The sequence below is a fragment of the Sphaerodactylus townsendi genome, linkage group LG04, assembly GCF_021028975.2.
Source record: "Sphaerodactylus townsendi isolate TG3544 linkage group LG04, MPM_Stown_v2.3, whole genome shotgun sequence".
Taxonomy (NCBI): Eukaryota; Metazoa; Chordata; class Lepidosauria; order Squamata; family Sphaerodactylidae; genus Sphaerodactylus; species Sphaerodactylus townsendi.
Genome location: NC_059428.1, coordinates 108,202,184 through 108,220,761, shown reverse-complemented (window position 1 = coordinate 108,220,761; position 18,578 = coordinate 108,202,184). Strand labels below are relative to the sequence as shown.

The 18,578-nt window shown below is 42.1% G+C and overlaps 1 protein-coding gene across 2 annotated transcripts in view; it reads right to left on the bottom strand.

The window, feature by feature from the left end:
• The window catches only part of GGACT (gamma-glutamylamine cyclotransferase), a 30,103-nt gene extending 11,525 nt beyond the window's left edge, over positions 1 to 18,578 (bottom strand). Inside the window, exons 1-2 of one of the 2 annotated variants that reach the window (XM_048493112.1) lie at positions 18,470 to 18,578; positions 2,508 to 2,970 (exon numbers count right to left, since the gene is read on the bottom strand). In XM_048493112.1, coding sequence (XP_048349069.1) covers positions 2,508 to 2,953 — 446 coding nt within the window. In that variant the 5' untranslated portion in view covers positions 2,954 to 2,970; positions 18,470 to 18,578. Of the gene's footprint in view, positions 1 to 1,887; positions 2,971 to 18,469 lie in introns of those variants that run through there. The other variant, XM_048493111.1, reaches the window with a different exon arrangement.

The window sequence follows — 18,578 nt, the reverse complement described above, 5'->3', positions numbered from 1 at the left end:
TAGAGACTTTAATTGAATATTTGTTGGCGCATAACATTGTCATACCCCTGATTAATCTCTTGTAACCATCCGCATTGAAACAAATCCCTGAGTGTAAGATTAATTAAAACAACTCTACCAGTTTCAGAACAGGCTACTGAAAGAGATTATCAGAGTGACCTCTTTTATATTTTTGTAAATTCATGAGTTTAAAAAATGGTATAAATGTTATCGTTTTACAATTAGAGGGTTTACTCAACTAGCATAAAGGAATCCTTGGCGCCAGCTCCATGATCATAAATTATAGATTTTGTCAAATTAGCATTTCTTGCTACCAAATTGCAATTTAAATGCTCCTTGTTTAAAAGTGCAAGAAGAACAAATATGAAAGTAATGGTAAAAAGATCTGGGGCAAAGAAACTGCATGTGCACAAATGTGTACTGTTTATCCAGTTCATAAAAACAGCACTGTGGCACAAGGAGAAATGGTTCCATCTGAGTATTGAGTATGAACAACAGCTTCTTCTGCACATCCTGTCAGGGGTCACTTGAAGCCTGCATTTTTTAAAAAACACACAGAAAATGGTTCTTTCTTCAAGGAGTATGAAGGTTTTGGTTCTGCGGTAGCCAGTGCCCCAAGCTCTACCATCCTGCCCATGCATGTGTTTGGAACTGCTGAGATTCAAGACAAACAAGGGTGCTGAGCCATGTAGCTGATTCAAACGCTACCCCCTGATCAGCAGTGAGCTATAATAATAGGTTTTGTAAAGTAATGCAGTGTAATCCAGGGTTAATCATGCTGATGAAAAACAGTTGTTGGTAGGGAAGGGAGGGTAAGTTTTTTAAAGCACACAATGGTAAAGACACCTAATTGGCCTAGGAAAAGAGCCAGTGAAAGCAGAAGTAAGATGGCACCATGGTAGCAGAAACACCACTTGAGCTGGCTTTCCTCCTCTCTGCCAGCTTCTCTGTTGTTGCTGTAGCATCTGTGGTGACTGAATTCCTTGGCAGCACATCAACCCCATTTGCATTTCTGGAGCAATGCTCATCACTCCACCCCAGAACAATGCCATGGTATGAAAGGCTGGTCCACGGGCAATGTTGCCCAGCCTTCTGGCTCACTATCAGACACTGAAACCCAGACACTGCGTCCAGAGGCTCGGACTTTGGGCAATTTCTGGACGCAGCTTTGATGGTGGCTTGATTCCTTTCATGAACTCATTCATGTCTCTTTGCTAGATTAAAGGGGTTCTTCTAGTGAGAACCATTTGGTAGCTTATGTGACCGTTGTGCACCAATGAAAAAATATATCTACTGAGCTTGAGCAGTACTTGCCCAACTCCACAGTAAATGGCCAAGTACAGCAGAATTTCCTTTCAGCCATGCTTAGAAAGAAAAATCTTGATGCAGTTCTTGGTTTACATCTTGTCTGGTATTTATCCCACTTGGTTAAGTAAAAGTTTGCAAGCCTCAATATACTCATTTGAAATCAGCCGTTTCCTGGTCAGAATCCACCCTTTTCGCACGGGTGGAATACAGCGCCCCAGGGACGGCAAAAATGCCATCCTTGGGGTGCTGTTCACACATCCTGGCCGCCCTGGAGCGGCGTGAAGCCACCACTTTAAACCTCGCTTGTTGAGCGAGGTTTTTGCAACGTGGCATCTTCTCGTCGGCGCAGTGCGAACTGCACCGCTGGGAAGACGCTACTTTTCCCGTCACCTCCACTGACCTTCCTGTCCAGCGTCGCTCTGGAGGGCTACAGAGACCCGCCCACGCTGCCCTCCAACCCCTGGAGGTTGGAGGGCAGTGTGGGCAGGTCCCTGCAGCCCTCCAGAGCAACACTGGACAGGAAGGTCAGTGGAGGGGGCAGACTGGAGCCATCTTTCCAGCTGGGAGGAAATTTGGGGCCGCTTGCACGATAGCGTGCGAATGGTCCCCAAGCCTCCACCGGCACAATTCATGCCGGTGGAACTGCATTTCCGCACATGTGCAGAAACAGTCTACAGTTTGGGTCCAAATGGTTGCCTCTGCCAGCTTACATTGACACTGCCCTTGGCAGAGGATAGAAGGGAAATTTCTACTGATTTCCCCTCTCCCAGTGCAGACCCCACTGTCCCTTGACCCCCCCCCGGAGAAGAATTTTGTGGGGGGCTCACTGGGACAGTAGGAGTGGGGAGGCAGGGAATTCCTGTTCCACTAGCTTCTTTCTATCCAATGTTTGGATCCAACCTATTACTACTTTCTTTCACTAAGGAATGCTACACATTTTATTAAATTTCCTTTATCAATATAAGCAATTTGTCTTCCAGTTTTAAACTCATTTACAAAACTTATTGTAAACATTATGAATATATGGTCTAATACTACAGAATTAGATTTTATAATCCCTATTCTGGGATAAGCTACCTTTAAGCTACAATGTATCTTAATTAAATTTAGATATGAAATTCCCTTAGAAGGCATTTAATTAAAAAGTCACTTTTTTCATTCACTGATTTTTATCCACCCTATTTTCCCGTAGTACGTACTGAAGTCCGTGCTTCCCAAAGGAGTCGTAGTCGTCATAGTAAGGGAGATTTATCCATTCAGGCTGGTAAGTGGTGGTGCTGTACACATGGCATTCCAGAATGCTGTTAACAGCCGGCCTCTCTTCAGGTGCACCGCTTGTACCTTCCCACTCAACTATTTCAATTCCCATTGGAGAACGCTGATACATGTTCGGGCAGCCTTCAAATTCATCAAGGAATTGCAACATCTGGTCATCGACAAAATAAATCTCTCCCGCAATACGGTGCCCCGTTCCTGGGATGTTCAGCAAATAAGGAATGTTGTATTTCCCGGCAATCACCAGTGGATATTTCTCCACTGTGAGTCCTTTGCCCTGGAACCTGGCGGTCCCATGAGTCCTGTCCATGATGCTACAGTAGTTCGGCTGTCCTTTTTTAAGGGTTCCGTAGACAAAGACACGGGCCATTCTTCCAACCGAAGAGACTTAAAAATTAAAAAATATCATTTATTAAATTATTGCACTTGTATTTTTTCCCAAAACTGTTCCCTCATAAAGTGATTTACAAGATAAAGACAAAAGACATCCTAATGAATGTCCACCTTGTTCCCACCTATGATGAAATTCTAAGCAAGGTCTCACTGACAGATCTTTAAGGAACATCTGCATCTGTTATTTAAGTACTTTGAGGCCTTTAAAAGCATAAGAACTACTGTCTTGCCCAAAACCTTTAGACAGCCAATCAAGTGGTCACAGCAGTGATCTGCTCAGAGGTTGCAGAAATGTAGCCTTCAGACAATTTAAGAGCAGCCCCACATGGGAGTACATTACAGAAGTCTAAAAGTACTCCCCCCACCCCCCAGGTTAATTACATTCTTCAGGGTAAAAAATTGTTGGAAATTGCAATAAACAAACAAACACCCTCCTGCCTGGCAGTTTGGTTCAGGGAGCAGAACAGAAATCACAAGGAAAGAGAAGAGGCAGGAAAGATCACTAATAAACTCACTCTGAAGGACGACGTTTTATGAAGGTCTGCCAATGAGTAACTTCAGTTGACTAATCAGCTGGTATGTACTTGGCCTTGACAACTGAAATAGTCATGTATCCCAGAAGCAATCTGTTTAATGTAACAATTACGCCCATCTAGGTTTGACAATTTCAATAAGCAACATATAGTATCACACTATACACAAAAGATGTATTTTAAACGCTTCCTTGGAAGTATATCCCAAGGCCAAAACAGAAGAATTCAGTGAAATCCATGACTGGGCTGAGAGACGTGTGAGCGAGGGAAAGGGCTTCAAATAATAACCTTGAAACAAATATTTCTAATGATGAGCATTTGTGAAACAAGGTTTAGTATTTCCTAATGCCACCTCCTTGGGCCCATCAGATGTTAAGCAAACTTGGAGAAGAAGGCTATTATAACAAGACTGAAAATGGGCAGGTTTGGAAATGGCCGGAACGCTGGTTTTCGTGAATGTATTCTTCATACATGAACTCTGCCATCTTCTTTGAACAACAGAAGAAATGACACAAAGTTGGAGTCATTTGATTGTTCTTGCCAAAAAGAACACGGCATGGGGCCGTTCTGTGTAATGTACTCAAGCGTCGTCGTAACAGCAGCTTCCTGAATCCATATTTATGAATGCTAATACTAATTTGGCAAACTGCAAGGACTGAAAGTCAAAGCAGGAAAAACCCGCTTCCAATTTCTGCTCCCGTTGCTAAAGGGGAAAGTAGGGTGGATTCCCACGGCCACTTTTTCCTGATCTGTGGCAGTTTTGGAAGCTGCCATGCAACAGCAACTCTAGAGAATTTGGTCTCTTATTGAAAGAATTCAATGTAGGATGATTTTTACTTCCACCGTGACTGATTGCGGGGGGACGGGAGGGTTCACCTCCATATCTGTTGCATTAAGTTCTTATATGTCTTTTATAAATGATTTTTTTGTATTATACTGCAGGTCTTTTTCCAGAGAAACTGCTGGCTCCTTATTTAATCCTGAAGATGACACTCTAAACCTGCCATTTTTGTTCACATTGATTCTTGGCATTCCCTGAATTTCAAGTTTCTAATCGGTCAATGTTAGAATGGCTGGCGCCATCAGTTCTCCTTTGGTTGCTACCGAATGTCTGGCCCACATTCCCTCCCTTAGTTCCAATAATACGTCCGATGTCCCTCGTCAGGGAGTTCTGTGACAAACTGGGGCTGTAGCTTTTGTGGTAAGTGGGGAGTTAATCTCTGCAAGGCAGCTGGCTCTTTCTTTTCATGTCCCCTTTTAGGGAACGGCCTTCCCAAAGTAAGGAGAGAGGGTTCTGTTTTCTGAACAAATGAATAAGGTTTCCCTCCTTGGCTTCAGTTCAAAAGTAGTCTGCTTCCCAGCTGCATTTGCTTCCTCCCTCACAATCCTTCTGTCTTCCCAAAGCCCAAAGCATCTGACGCGTTCCCAAATTTTGCTGTCAGTCACCAGACTTCTAGGAAAGATAGTCTCCATTCCCCTCTCTGCCCAGCTCAGCAGTTTGGTCTCTTAACTGCCAGATGTAAAGAATCTTCAGAAATGGGAGGCACACCTGGCCCTTATTTTAAGCTGAAGGTCATTAAATGGCATTAAAGTAACAGGAAAAGTAAAAGCAATAGGCATCTACCTTGGCTTGCGTTAATATTTCATTTACTCTGAAAGTGCGTAAAAGTTACAATTACCCAGTCTCACGGATCCTAAGCTGTGTTTCTAAATGAGCCATTGATCTAATCTCCCTTGTAGAAAAGACCAGAGCAGAAACTCATGCAGAGTTGCAACTGATAACATCCTCCAAGGCTAGGTATTTCTGTTGACTTTCTGCAGGACTGATAGAATGACCTCAACATGCCAGCTGCAAAGACTGGAAGAATGCAGAGCAGTGAGTAACCTTTGTATATGTGTATGTATGGAGACGAAGGGAATTATGAGCTCACACAAGCCTTTTCATTTTTCCCCCATAAGGTACACTAGCAGTTATCTCGCAGCATGGAGTTTGGAAGTTACTATCACAGAAGCAGTTAAAAGCACAAGCCCCTGGTTCCTGGTTCAAATCCCACCCCAGCCATGAACTCATTAGGTAGCCTCGTATGAGTTGCCCTGCTTCAACCCCCCCTCCCCCAATCAGAAGTGTGGTATACCTGGCAGGCTTGTTGTCCAGATTACCGAGGACTATCTATGAAGCCCTTTCCTCACTGAAAAATCACTTGTAAACTCGCAGAGAAGAAATCCTATGGATCAGAAGAACAGTTTACTACTTTGAAAACAATATTGCCTCTGACCAAAGCATGGGTTTTTACCTCACAGAAGAAGGGCTGAATGCTGTTTTTCCCCAGTGCACAAAAAAATCCCTCAAACCCACACGTTATTTGCCCTGTTGTTCCATCAACAGTTAAAGTTGTATGTTTACCCTTCCTGACATCAAATGGGTTTGAGGCTACAGCTTGTTCACCCGACAAAGCAAAGAACATTAATATTCGGTTTCTCTGGTTCCCCTTTTAGAAGAAAAAAAAATCATTACCTTTCAGATTGTGTTTTGAATAACAAACACATCCTTCAGGAAGAAACTTGTCCCAGTGGGGATTGAGAAAGGATCAGACTTAAGCACCGAAACATGCAATTAATTCCCATTAGGGGATTAGGGCACTCGTGTTCACTTTGAATCAGAAAAAGTGAATCATGAATTAAATTGTTCACAACCAAGAGGTTACTTGTCAGAGTTAATATGTTAAAATATAAAAAGGGGAATGAAAACGCATGTTAAAATCTCCAGCACCAAGTAGCACATCTGTCTGCAAGAGATACGCTTCATTTACATGGAAGCAATTTCTTGACTGCACACATTAAGTGACACTTTTTTAGGGGAGGAAAGAGTTTCAGGGAGAATTCTTCACAAAACCTGGATCAGAACACTTCATCTGGCAGAGAGAGCTAAGGTTTAAGGAGTCTTGCTACAACTGGTGGGGGGGGGGGGCGGGGAGGAGAGGAGAGACTTTACGGCCATGCAAGTCCTCTGCTTAACATTTGGGAATATGGTTTCCATTACAACTCCTAGTTGCTGACATGCTGTTTAATAGAAAGGAAAGACCAATGAGGAAATTGAAGCTTAAATCAAGACTGGCGGCCCTGACTGCTGTCATAAGCACACCCGTGAATAAAACCTGGCAAGTTAGAACTTGTAAATGCATGAAAGATTGTGACCTCTCAGTCAGACACAGGACAATCACTTTTTTGGGAGGTAACGGAAGATATGAAAAAACACACTTGAACGGAAAAAGTCTCTTTTAAAAATACACTGCTTTTCTCAGTCCAATTCACACAAGTTTACACACTTGTGCAGCAAATGATGAATGCAAAAATACTGACTGATATACTGGCCTGGAACTTCCTTTTCCTAAAATCCTACATATAAAATAAAATTTCTCACCTCCTTTCAAAGGTTATTTAGCCACTCTGCAGCAAAAGTAAAGAGTAGCATTTGATGTTTAATTTCATATGACAAGCTGCCAAACTAGCAACACTGGCCCATTTAAGCAGAATATCAGTGAGGGAATGAAAATTTATTTTTCTTTCCTATCGAGGACAACAAACTTGGTGCACGATTCCTCTCTTGCCTTGCCTAGGCAGAAATCAGGCCTTCTAATGTACAATATCCTCCAGGACAAAACAACCCTATTCAAAAAGATACTTTCATGAAATATTCATGCTATAGTCATTAAAGTTTAATATCCTGGGAAAATGAGTGAAATCTGTATGTCATCTCTTCAAGCGATTTCTTTTAACTACGACTGACAGCCCGTCCAATTGTTGGTGCAGCTTATTTGCTTAGGACTGTATTTCAGAAGGAGAAAACAAAAATGACAGCAAATAAAAAGCAGATTGTGAAATGGGAGAGGAAAGCAGCTGAGAACCCAGTTGGCCAAGAACAGAAGAAGCTCCCACCCAAATTAGCTATGATCACATTTGCACTGATTTCAAGCTACTAATTCAATTATGAATGGCTAAACAGTGACTTATTTTGGTGGGTGGGATGTATTTTTGGATCTGGCACAGCACAGTGGCTAAAAGTGTTAACTGTGGACGTCCCGGTTTCATTTCTGCCATGAACTTACTACAGGGCCTTTTGTTAAGTGACAACCTTTGCAGCTCTCTCTCCCTGTCCAAATACACAGGTGCTGCAACAATAATGCAAGTACCTCCCAGGGTAGTTGTGAGGATTACAAAGATAATGGTAGCATTCAAAGGCAGTGATCCTATAAAAATTATTTGAGAGGAAGTCCTACTGAATGCAGAAGAACTTCCATATAAACATATACTGGACAGCGATGGGAAAAAACACCCCAATTCTATATATCTTACCAAAAAATCTAAGTGTGGTCGATAGTCGTTGGAGGAAAGTTGAAAGCTTCCACAGTAGAAAATATTCCCAACCACACTTAGACCTTTTGTTGGGAAAATATTCCTGGTGGGGCAGCAGGCGGCTTTCTGCCACTGCCCTGCTGGGGCCGGCTTGGTCTTTAGGGCAGGGGAAGGTTGGAGGGGGCTTTGGTCCAGTGGGGCAGTGGGTGACTTTTCCTCTGCACCCGCACCTTCTGCTGCCTGCCTGCCTCCCCCACCTCCCCCCACTCACCCGTTGCTTTTCTTCTGCGCTCTTATTCTCTAAAACAATGTAACAGGACTACAGTTATAAAAATTCAAAAAGTGCAAAAAAGTATCAGACATGCTAAAATCAGGTTTCTTCAGACCTGCTAACTATTCATTCTGATTTAGCCAATTGCATAGAGAATTCACACTTGGAAAGATTTGTGACAGGATTCCCACCTTTTTGCCTCAACTGTTTCCTTTCCCCTTTATATAGAGAATTTACACTTGAAAGACTTGTGACAGATTTCACACAAAACCCCTAGTGCTGATTGGAGGGGCAAGAGAAATAATTGATGGGGCACCGCCTCCTTTTGCCGCACTGCCCTACTTACTTGTCCACAGAGACTGATAAATCCAGGATACTCCAGGGCTGTATCACCTAACAATCCTATAACTGCACATCAAATCATCTCCAATTGTTCTGTGCTCTTGACTACATGTGTGACAATTTTAAGCTGAGTCTGACTATTGGTCTACCCAGCTCAATACTGTCTACTCTGACAGGTCGTGACTCTCCAGGGCCTCAGTTGGAGGTCTTTCACATCACTGCTACCTGATCCTTTTCTTTACTAGAGATGCTGGAGTTTAAACCAGAGCCCTTCGGGATGGGGCAGGATATAAATCCAAGGTAAGTAAGTAAATAAATAAATGTTGTAAGCATGCTGCACCACAGAGCGACATCCCTTCCCCTCCTGTAGTAAATCAGTGCTAAAACAGCGCTATATTCTGCCCCCAAACCAAAAAATTCTGACAAGCCCCTCTGGCTTCATCATTCTTTAAAAACTGTTGGATCCTGCACACACTGTTTGGGCCGCGGTAGAGATGTTGGCACTGAAAAGTTTTACTGTAACGTAATATAGCTTATTTTTTTCTATACAGTAACATTATTTTCCCATGAGGAAAAAAAAAACCTCAGTTGGCTCAGTGACCAGATATAGTTACACATTAATTCTTCAGAAGTTTCAAAAAACTGTAGGAAACAGGTGAAAAAACAAAATGCCTTGAACTTTAAACCTGAGCTCGGTCTGTTTGAATAAAGTGAGTTTTAAGGTCACACTTCACTCAGTGCTCACTTTCAAGAAGGACCAACAGGCCAGAATAGACTCCAGGGACCGCATCCTGTTGGCTCTTTGATGCTTTCATTTTGTAACTTACTATTTTCTTTACGGGGCAGACACAGGCTTCCTGCTTGGGCCGACCCCTCTCCAACCTCACCAAATGCCTCAAAACTCTTTATGGCAAAACACCTTTCTTACATTAGCCAGCAAGGCACCATTGGAAGCCACAGCCCCTTTGAAATCAAGAGGTTATGGTCTCCTCTCAGCAGTTGTCTGCTGCGAAACGATCAAGTCCTGATTTGTGAAAACAAACAGCATCAGAACTACTGGTAGGATATCACAGGACAATACCTGTAAAGCTGCCCCAAGCTTCACAGGCTGGTTATTTCTTTCTTCCCCACAGCCAACCAGCCCCCAATCCCAACTCGGGCCAATCTGACATTAAAGGGATTAGTTGATGTGTTACACATGGAGAAAAAATGCTTCTTGAAAACATAGTGATCACTATTTAGTTTAGCTGTAGCTTAAAATATGACAACCTGGAAAAAGTCATGGAGAGTTGGGAACAACTTCCCACCAATACAAAAATTGGAAAATTGGGGAAAATTTTAATAACTGAAGGAAAGGATTTTAAATATTTTTAAATACTGAAAAGGTTCAGAATATTGTTTTAGTTGCCATTTACATGCTCAAAATGCTTTCTATCAGCTACAGGAAAAAGTATAGTATCAGGGAATTGTAATGTCTATATACTACATAATGACTCTCTGCTTTTGTTCAGTTAGATTTTTGTCTGATCTTTTTGAAGTCCATCAAGATGAAAATAAAAGTTCAGAAGTGGAAGCTATTGATCTCTCAGATAAAGATTCTTGCTAGAGAAAAACTTGAGATAATAGTATCTTGAAGGACACCTTGCTGTTTAAATGATAGGTGATATGGGTTTCACATGGCTAATTATGTCTACATTAAGTAGACTACTTTCTGCTTGTGATGGTGATAGATTACTGAATAGAGAAATCTTACTGCAAAGTTAAATTCAGTATCCAGATTTACTGATAGTCCCTAATGCTGTAATTGCTTAGGCTGGACACAAATGCCATTTTTGTTCCTGACAGCTTGAAGCAGTTTGAATAAGGGATCATTACCACAATTTCCTCTCATAAGCAAAATTTTAAAACTAATGTTTTGTTTTTTTGTTTTGTTTCCAGATTTTTACTTACATTCCAAATTCCTTCCATCATGGAACTCAAGGAGGCATTCCCAGGACTCCCATGAGGCTTTCCGACGAGGCCCTTGCCTGAGCACTCACTAGATTGGGGTTCTCAACCTTGTATTGTCGAAGGCTTTCATATCAGGAATCAACTGGCTGTCGTAGGTTTTCAGGGCTGTGTGGATTTGGTCTGGAAGTTTTTGCTCCTAGTAGCCATAGATGTGGGCAAACCATTAGGAGTAAAAGTTACCAAACCGTAGCCATGCAGATGCAGGCCAGAAAACCCACAAAAGCCCCAACCTTGTTGATATTGTGGTAATTTTGAGACAGGTTATTGGGCAACACTACAAAATGGCTACTTGGGGTAGTGCCCAGTGGGGATGGGAAGGAAGGAAACACACACAGAACAAAACTACAGGATCTTTCAAAACAATTTGCCTTCTATGAAAGGCCCCTAAATATGGACCTTCCTGAATGCAGAAGGTAATGGTAACCACCATACCTATTCTTGTAAGATAGTCAAAGGACTGGATCTACTAGTCAAAAGTCCTGTGAACTCACTGTTGCCAGACAGGCACTCCTAAGAGATAGTACCATGAGGGGAAGGCTGGCCAAAGAACACAGCTGAATGGAATGAAGCAGTTTTATATGTATGAGGCATCCAGGCCGTGAAGAGCTATAGAGATAATAACCAGCACTTTGAACAGAGTCCATAAGCACATACGCAATCAGTGCAATTGACTTAGGACTGGAGTTATATACTCTGAACGACTGACCACAGACAGGAGTCTTGACAGCATTTTATACCATATTCAAAGGCTGTCCCATGTAATGCCTGTTATAGTAGGCCAGTCCAGAACATACAGTAGTATGGATTACCAGTGCTAAGTTAGCAGAGTCTAAATAAGGGGCCAGTTTACAAGCCGGATGTAAGCAAAACAAAGTGCTTCTAGCAATAGCACTGACCTTGTTTCTCCACTGAAAAAGATGGGGTCCAATCAGAGGTGGGATCCAAAAGGTTCTCACAGGTTCCCGAGAGTAGGTTACTAATTATTTGTGTGTGCCGAGAGGGGGTTACTAATTGGTGATTTTGCCACGTGATTCTTGCCTTAGTTATGCCCCTTCTCTCAGCAGTAGCACGCAGAACTTGAAGCAGTCTAGCAGGAGGTGCACCGGCGTGCGTGGCAGCCTGCGCCTGCGTGCATTCGTTTCCCGCCCAAGGACCGGTGCAGTGGCTGCGTCCTTGCCACAGCCCTGCCCATGAATGCCCAACCCCCAGCATGCCCGGCCACGCCCCTGGAATGCCCCGCCCAGCCCCACTGGCGCTTCGCCACAGTTTGAATCCCACCACCATGGGAACCTGTTACTAAAATTTTTGGATCCCACCACTGGGTCCAATAGTACTCTTTCCTTGATCTACACTGAGAGCTTAACCTCATCTAAAGCTGATAAATCAATATCAGACAAACACTTAGCCTTCCCTGCCAGCATCTCCTTGATCTTGCCTGGATTAAGCTTCCTTTTGTTCATTCTCATACACTAAGGTGACCAGATGGTCACCTTTCCATCCCAGGACGGTGAAGTGGCTGTGCGCGCATGCGCCAGAGAGCGCAAGTCGCGGCTTCTGCCGCTTGTACCGCCTCTGTGACATAAGGCGCAAACGCAATAGCTTCGCAGAAGCCTCGCCAAGAGGGAGTTAGCAGGCAGTTTTATGTTAGCGCTTTCCTTCAGTCAGGGAAACAGGGAAGCCCCAGAAGCCTTCTGGGCGCCTTCCTGTTTCCTGACTGGGGAGCCACGCAAAGGGCAGTGTGTTATTGGGGCCATTGTCCGTAATCGACAATGGCATAAGCTCCATGGGGACGCTGGACACTTCTAATCAAAAGCGTGAGTGTCCCGCGAAAATAGGGACGGATGGTCACCCTATCATACACTGACATCACTATATGTAAAACTACAATAGTTATCACAAAGGTAGCATACAGATTTGGCCAATAGCAAAAAGGTCAGATGCCGGCTTTTTTCAGCTATGCACTGTTGTGTTTAGTTATGTATTACTGGCATTTTATTGTAGCTCAAAACTGTATCTCAATGTTCAGCTGAAAATGGGATCTACCTCTTTGAAGTGACATATATTCAACCTGCTGCATATAGAAATATTATCTGTATTTCATTTTTCTCACCATCTTTGCTATTGGGAACAATCTTGCATAAGGATTTAGTTCCTGGTTTTGCTTGGGGCAGTTTGACTATAGTGGATTCCGCACAGTATATTTATAACGAGTTGTAATAGTTACAAATATGCTGTGTGGAATCCACATGTCTTCTGTAGGCTCTGCCTGTTATCCTACATACAAAAGTTTGGAGTTTACTAATTTATTTTAGCTTTAACTAAAAATGTTTGCAATTATTGTAAGCTGCCTAACACCATGAGGAAAAGTGGGATATAAATGTTTTAAAAACAATTTAAAAACCGCTGTACACAAGGGTCCTTATATTTTCTCTAGAAAGGACTACTAACAAAAGGAACCGAACCTAGCTTGCTTTCAGCTGGTTGTACAAGGATGTTCTTTTTCAATGTACAAGGATGTTTTTTTCATTCTGGCATTGTCAACTTGATCCTCCTCATTTGTGTATTGCATTTTAATCCATATGAACTACTTTGGAAGACAATATTTGTTAGAACAGCAGGATAATTACATTATATATACTATTTGTGGTTTACTTGATAAAAAAAGCACATTCTTGGTTATGCTAGTTTGAAATTATTGTTCCAGCTAGAAGGGGGGGGGGGATGCAATGCACAGTACGATAGAATGACAGCTAGGGCCTCTTTTTTTGAGAATATGCAAACCCAGGCACTGTTCACAAGAAATTTTAGTGTCTCTTACTTAAGTGACCATAGAGGGTAACACTGAAAACAAATTTTTGCTTGTCAGATCATAAACAATAAAAATAACTTTCCACCACATTATTCAATATTTTGTCAAGGGTGACACAATGATTGGCCAGTCTCTTTATGTAAGAAATATAGTCTTTATACTACTGAAGAGCAAGAAGGCAAAGCAAGGACCCCTTGACCAAATAATAGCCATAACATCAGATAAATGATTTTCCCCCACAAACTTCACAGCTAATTATTATTTTAACAATGGTATAAAACTGATTTCATAGAATTCCATTCAACTCAGGAGTCTAGTTATCTGGGCTTCTATATCTAATAAAAAGGTCACCAAAGTAACATGGGTTTAACATTTTAGAGACCCTACCAACTGGAGTGGAGAGGCACATACATCAATCCAACATGGTTGTCTGCTGGTAACAATGTTAATTTTCCTGCTCTCCAAGAGCCATATTGGAACAGCAAGTATAAAAACATTTGAAGTGAATGCTTTGCATGTTTATCACAAAATCAGCAGATCTACTTTGTAAAACCAATTTGCTGTCGATGCCCAACAATGGAATACAGGAAGGCCTGTCAATCTCGGAGGGAGGGAGCTGGCCATCTCAAGCAATTACAACTGATTTCCAGTCTACAGAATACTGTCTATAAAGAAAAGAGTGGCTTTGGAAGATGGACTTTATGACATTATACCCTCTTGAGGTGCCTCCCAAATCTCGCCTTCCCCAAGCTTCACCCCCAAACCTCTCAGAATTTCACCCCCAAATCTCTCAGAATTTCCCAACCCTAAACACAGGTAGCTCAAGTTTTTGTCTGCCTTTCTGCATTTGCTCATTTAAATACTTTTTTCCTTTCTCAGGGTCACTTACCACTTCATCTCTGGAATATTTTCCACATAAAGAAAATATGTTGTTAATATTCTACTCTGCCCCGGCTCCCCCACAACATTTGACAATCCATGAGCTAACAGTAACATCTCAGATTATGCTATCGATTAATAAATAGTGTGCCTTAATGCTTTTCCTACCTAGTAACTTCAAGCATACTACCTTTTTCCTGTAAAGAGGATAACTTTTACCAATAGCAAATTCATTCCCAGCTTTTCAAAGGTGATCTTTTTCTTAAATTGTGAGTTTTGTGAGTTTTCAACTTGTTTTTTAACACTATTTTAAAGCACTTTTTTATTTGTTTCAGATTTTCACTTTTAATATTATCAGCAACAGCTTATGCTACCATAGGGATGGATTACTATTAATCTTTTGCTCATGTATCTGTTTATGTAGTACAAGCATGTAAAAGATTAAATGTTATTTTCCCCACTCCCTTCTAGAAGTATAAACACTTCTAGATCAAATCGGAGTACATTGGGAAGAAGCATTTCTCCTTCAGTCAGCAGTGAGTTTGTCATCCTTTGATCCTGCTATGCTTCTAAGTAGCACACACAGAAATGTAAACGGTAGTTTGCTTTTCATTTGCTTGGGTGGAGGCAAAGCAGAGATATTAAATTGAGGTCGCCACCCTCAATTGCATAATCATTCTTCATACCATGATTTTTGCTAACCTTGGTAAAAGTGGCGCTGTGCCAACCTGCAAATCCCTTGACCGCTCCAAAGCAAAGATAGTGTCTGCTATGATAATTACAAATTAGAAAAAATGGGTAAGCCGCAGGCAAGTAAGAAAGAACAGAGATGGAAACTTCACAGAGCCAGTGTGGTGTAGTGGTTAAGAGCAGCAAACTCTAATCTGGAGAACCAGGTTTGATTCCCCGCTCTTCCACGTGAGCAGTGAACTCTTATCTGCTGAACTAGATTGGTTTCCCTGCTCCTACACATAAAGCCTGCTGTGTGACCTTGGGCTAGTCACAGTTCTTCAGAACTCTCTCAGCCCCACCTACCTCATCTATGCCACGGCGTCATACCCTGCTAAGGTCTCTTTCCTACCCAAAGCACACCCTTCCCAGGTTCCAGTCATTTCCCCCCAGAGTTGGCAACTCTAATTGTGCGTAATCCACACTGCTCAGGAAGGACAAAAAAGTGGGGATTAGATTGGATTTTTTCTTCATCTGTTTGTGTATGTGTTGCTCAGATGTGTAAAATAAACAAAAATTCTCAGAAAGAAACAGAAAGGACAAAAAGGTTACTTCACAAATTGGCATCCTGGTCACAAAAAAGGCCAAATATCAAGTGTTTCATATTCAGCAGTGTTGAAAATTGTGTGGCAGATGATGCTTCTACTAAATCTAACACAATAACAGTAACACATATACACATATGTGTGTGTTTGTCACTTATAGAAGGGGCAACAAAAATAAAGTGATCAGATGATAACTACTGTTGTTAAAGATGACTGCTGCATAAGTGAGTTTTTGTTATAATCTACGTCTCCTCCTGTGCTCCACCACAACATCTTGGCTAGTTCGAGCAAGGCCTTTTGAGGGTGCCGCCTACAAATGGGCAAGATCAACAACGCCCAGGCTTGTGCATTCTGTTGTGGTCCCCATCTTGGGAAGATCGAAAGCTCCCACGTTTCTGTCTTTCCACAAACTATGTAAATGGAATTGTTGCAACTCAGCATTTCTATAAAGGTAATATGGCTATATTACAAAAGAATGGTTCTGGAAGGTGCTTTTATAAAAGAATAAGACTGTGGGCTAGACTACTTGTACATAGTATGCTGTCTATTTTTGGTATGTATTATTTTATACCCACTGCTGTACTTTCTTCTACTTTCACAATACTATTTTCTGTGAGGCTTATAATCACTTTTGTGTTGTTTCAGATGCCTGTAATCCTAATCTTATTGCATTTCTTATTCATTCTTTTGAATGGATGGATTTATACTGTGTAATCCACGCTGAATGTCAGTGCAAAAGGTGGACTATAACTAAATAGAGAAATAATACAAACAAATGTATTTTTCTTCATAGGTCCTATTCTGTACTCATGGAGAAAACATCATTGATAATTAGCTATACAGTGTTGTCTGCTGTGTCATGCCCCATTGTGGGAACTCTCTCCTCACATGCATAGTGCACTCTGAAGTGGATCTGCTCATACTAATGATGTCTATTCAATGGGACTTACTTCCATGATAGTGTTCTTAGTGCGCTGATAGTCACCTTATGTAGGAACTCTGGAGTTAGATGCTAAAAAAGAACATTTATTTTCTGGAGCATTCACTAATGGTTATCTCTACATTTTCCACCAAGTTTATTTGCTGCTACACTTACTTCGCTCTGATCTTGTCTAGATTTCAAAACCTAACCAGAATTGGCCCTGGATGGGCCTAGGGCAGGGGTAGGGAACCTGCGGCTCTCCAGATGTTCAGGAACTACAATTCCCATCAGCCTCTGTCAGCATGGCCAATTGGCCATGCTGGCAGAGGCTGATGGGAATTGTAGTTCCTGAACATCTGGAGAGCCGCAGGTTCCCTACCCCTGGCCTAGGGTCATGATTGTAGAGGCAGGCAATGGCAAGCCACCTCTGAACATTTCTGGCCTAGAAAACTCTACGCAGTTGCTTAAATCACCTGTGATGTGATGACAGAAACACAAAAAAGACTGGCTTTGACTGTATTTATTTCTGTAACTTCTTTTGTTTTAGTATCCATTGCTGTCTCTGCTTTTACTGTTAGGACTGCTTTATTACAAAATTGTACATTTTATGTTGTGGGGCTTTTTTGCTGTGGATGTTTTAGTATTTTTGCTGTTGATCTTCTGCCAATTTTCATTTTCTTTGTATAATTTTTTATTTTTATAAGCTGTTTCATGAACTTTGGTTAAGAGTGTAGAACAGAAATGCCTTAAGAAGAAGAAGAGTTTGGATATCGATCCCCCCTTTCTCTCCTCTAGGAGACTCAAAGGGGCTTACAATCTCCTTGCCCTTCCCCCCTCACAACAAACACCCTGTGAGGTAGGTGGGGTTGAGAGAGCTCCGAGAAGCTGTGACTAGCCCAAGGTCACCCAGCTGGCGTGTGTGGGAGTGTACAGGCTAATCTGAATTCCCCAGATAAACCTCCACAGCTCAGGTGGCAGAGCTGGGAATCAAACCCGGTTCCTCCAGATTAGATACATGAGCTCTTAACCTCCTACGCCACTGCAAGGACAACTATCGGCCATATTTACATTTTCCTCAAAGTCTTCCAAAAAGGCATACATAGGATTCAGCTGATAAACAATTCTTGCAAAAACAACTGGGATTTCTCTGATTTCTAAGGTTACATTTTACCATAGCCATAATGGCTAGTTAACAAAATAGCAGAATTTAGCTTTGTTTTATCACATGTGCGTTAGGAAAACTTCCATTAAGAGTGTAAACCCTTTGCCAGCTGTAGTAAATTGTTAGATTTGAGAAACAGCAAGTGATCCCCTCCATCTTTTGCATCTAACTATATGGGAGACAAGTCTGTTCTAGGATTTAAGCTTTCTTTATAATTTTAGCAAGTTTTAAACTCTGGGCATGAGCCATGCAGAACCATCATTTCATAAATCCCATTGTAAAAACCAGGCACTCTTTGGCCCCTTCCACACATGAATAATGCACTTTTAATCCACTTTCACAATTATTTGCAACTGTTTATCTGCAAAGTGCATTGAAAGTGCATTATTATGTGTGGAAGGGGCTTCTTTGCATGCTCCCACTGAAATCGATCATTGAAAAGCATTTTATTTTACCCCCCATAAACCTGTTGGGCTGGTTTACTTCTACTAATTTTAAAGGAGTTATATCTCGTTCTTGGGGGGCTTTAAAACCACTATCTTTTTTTTTTCACAGTCAGGGCAAGCGTATTTTTTAACTGCTGAACCATAACGTAAAAGAAATCTGCTCCACTCTCCTCCCGCGACCCTCAGAGAACCCGAGAGGCTCCCCCACACCCTGTTTAGAAGGCTACTTTAGCCCTCAACCAATCTGACTCTTAGGTGCCTCTCACGTGGTTCTCCATTTGCACGCGCCACACATTTAAACGGCCGCAACTCTTCGACGCAGAAGATTGGTGGGAAGACTGAAAGAGGTGGGGACGCGCTGGCTCCTTTCGCCTCGCCCCTTTCTCCGTTTGCCCTGTGACATCACATTACCCAATCACATTCGAAAGCGAATCGCTCGCTCACGCCCATACCCTTCTTTGCAGTTTGTTAGAGCCGCTTCACAAAACTTACCCGCCACTGTAACGGCTTGTTAATAGCTGTTGCTCGACAGCTGTCAATCAGAATGTCACCGTCGGCCACTTCCGACTTGTGAGTGACTCGAAGGAATGGGAGGAGTCTC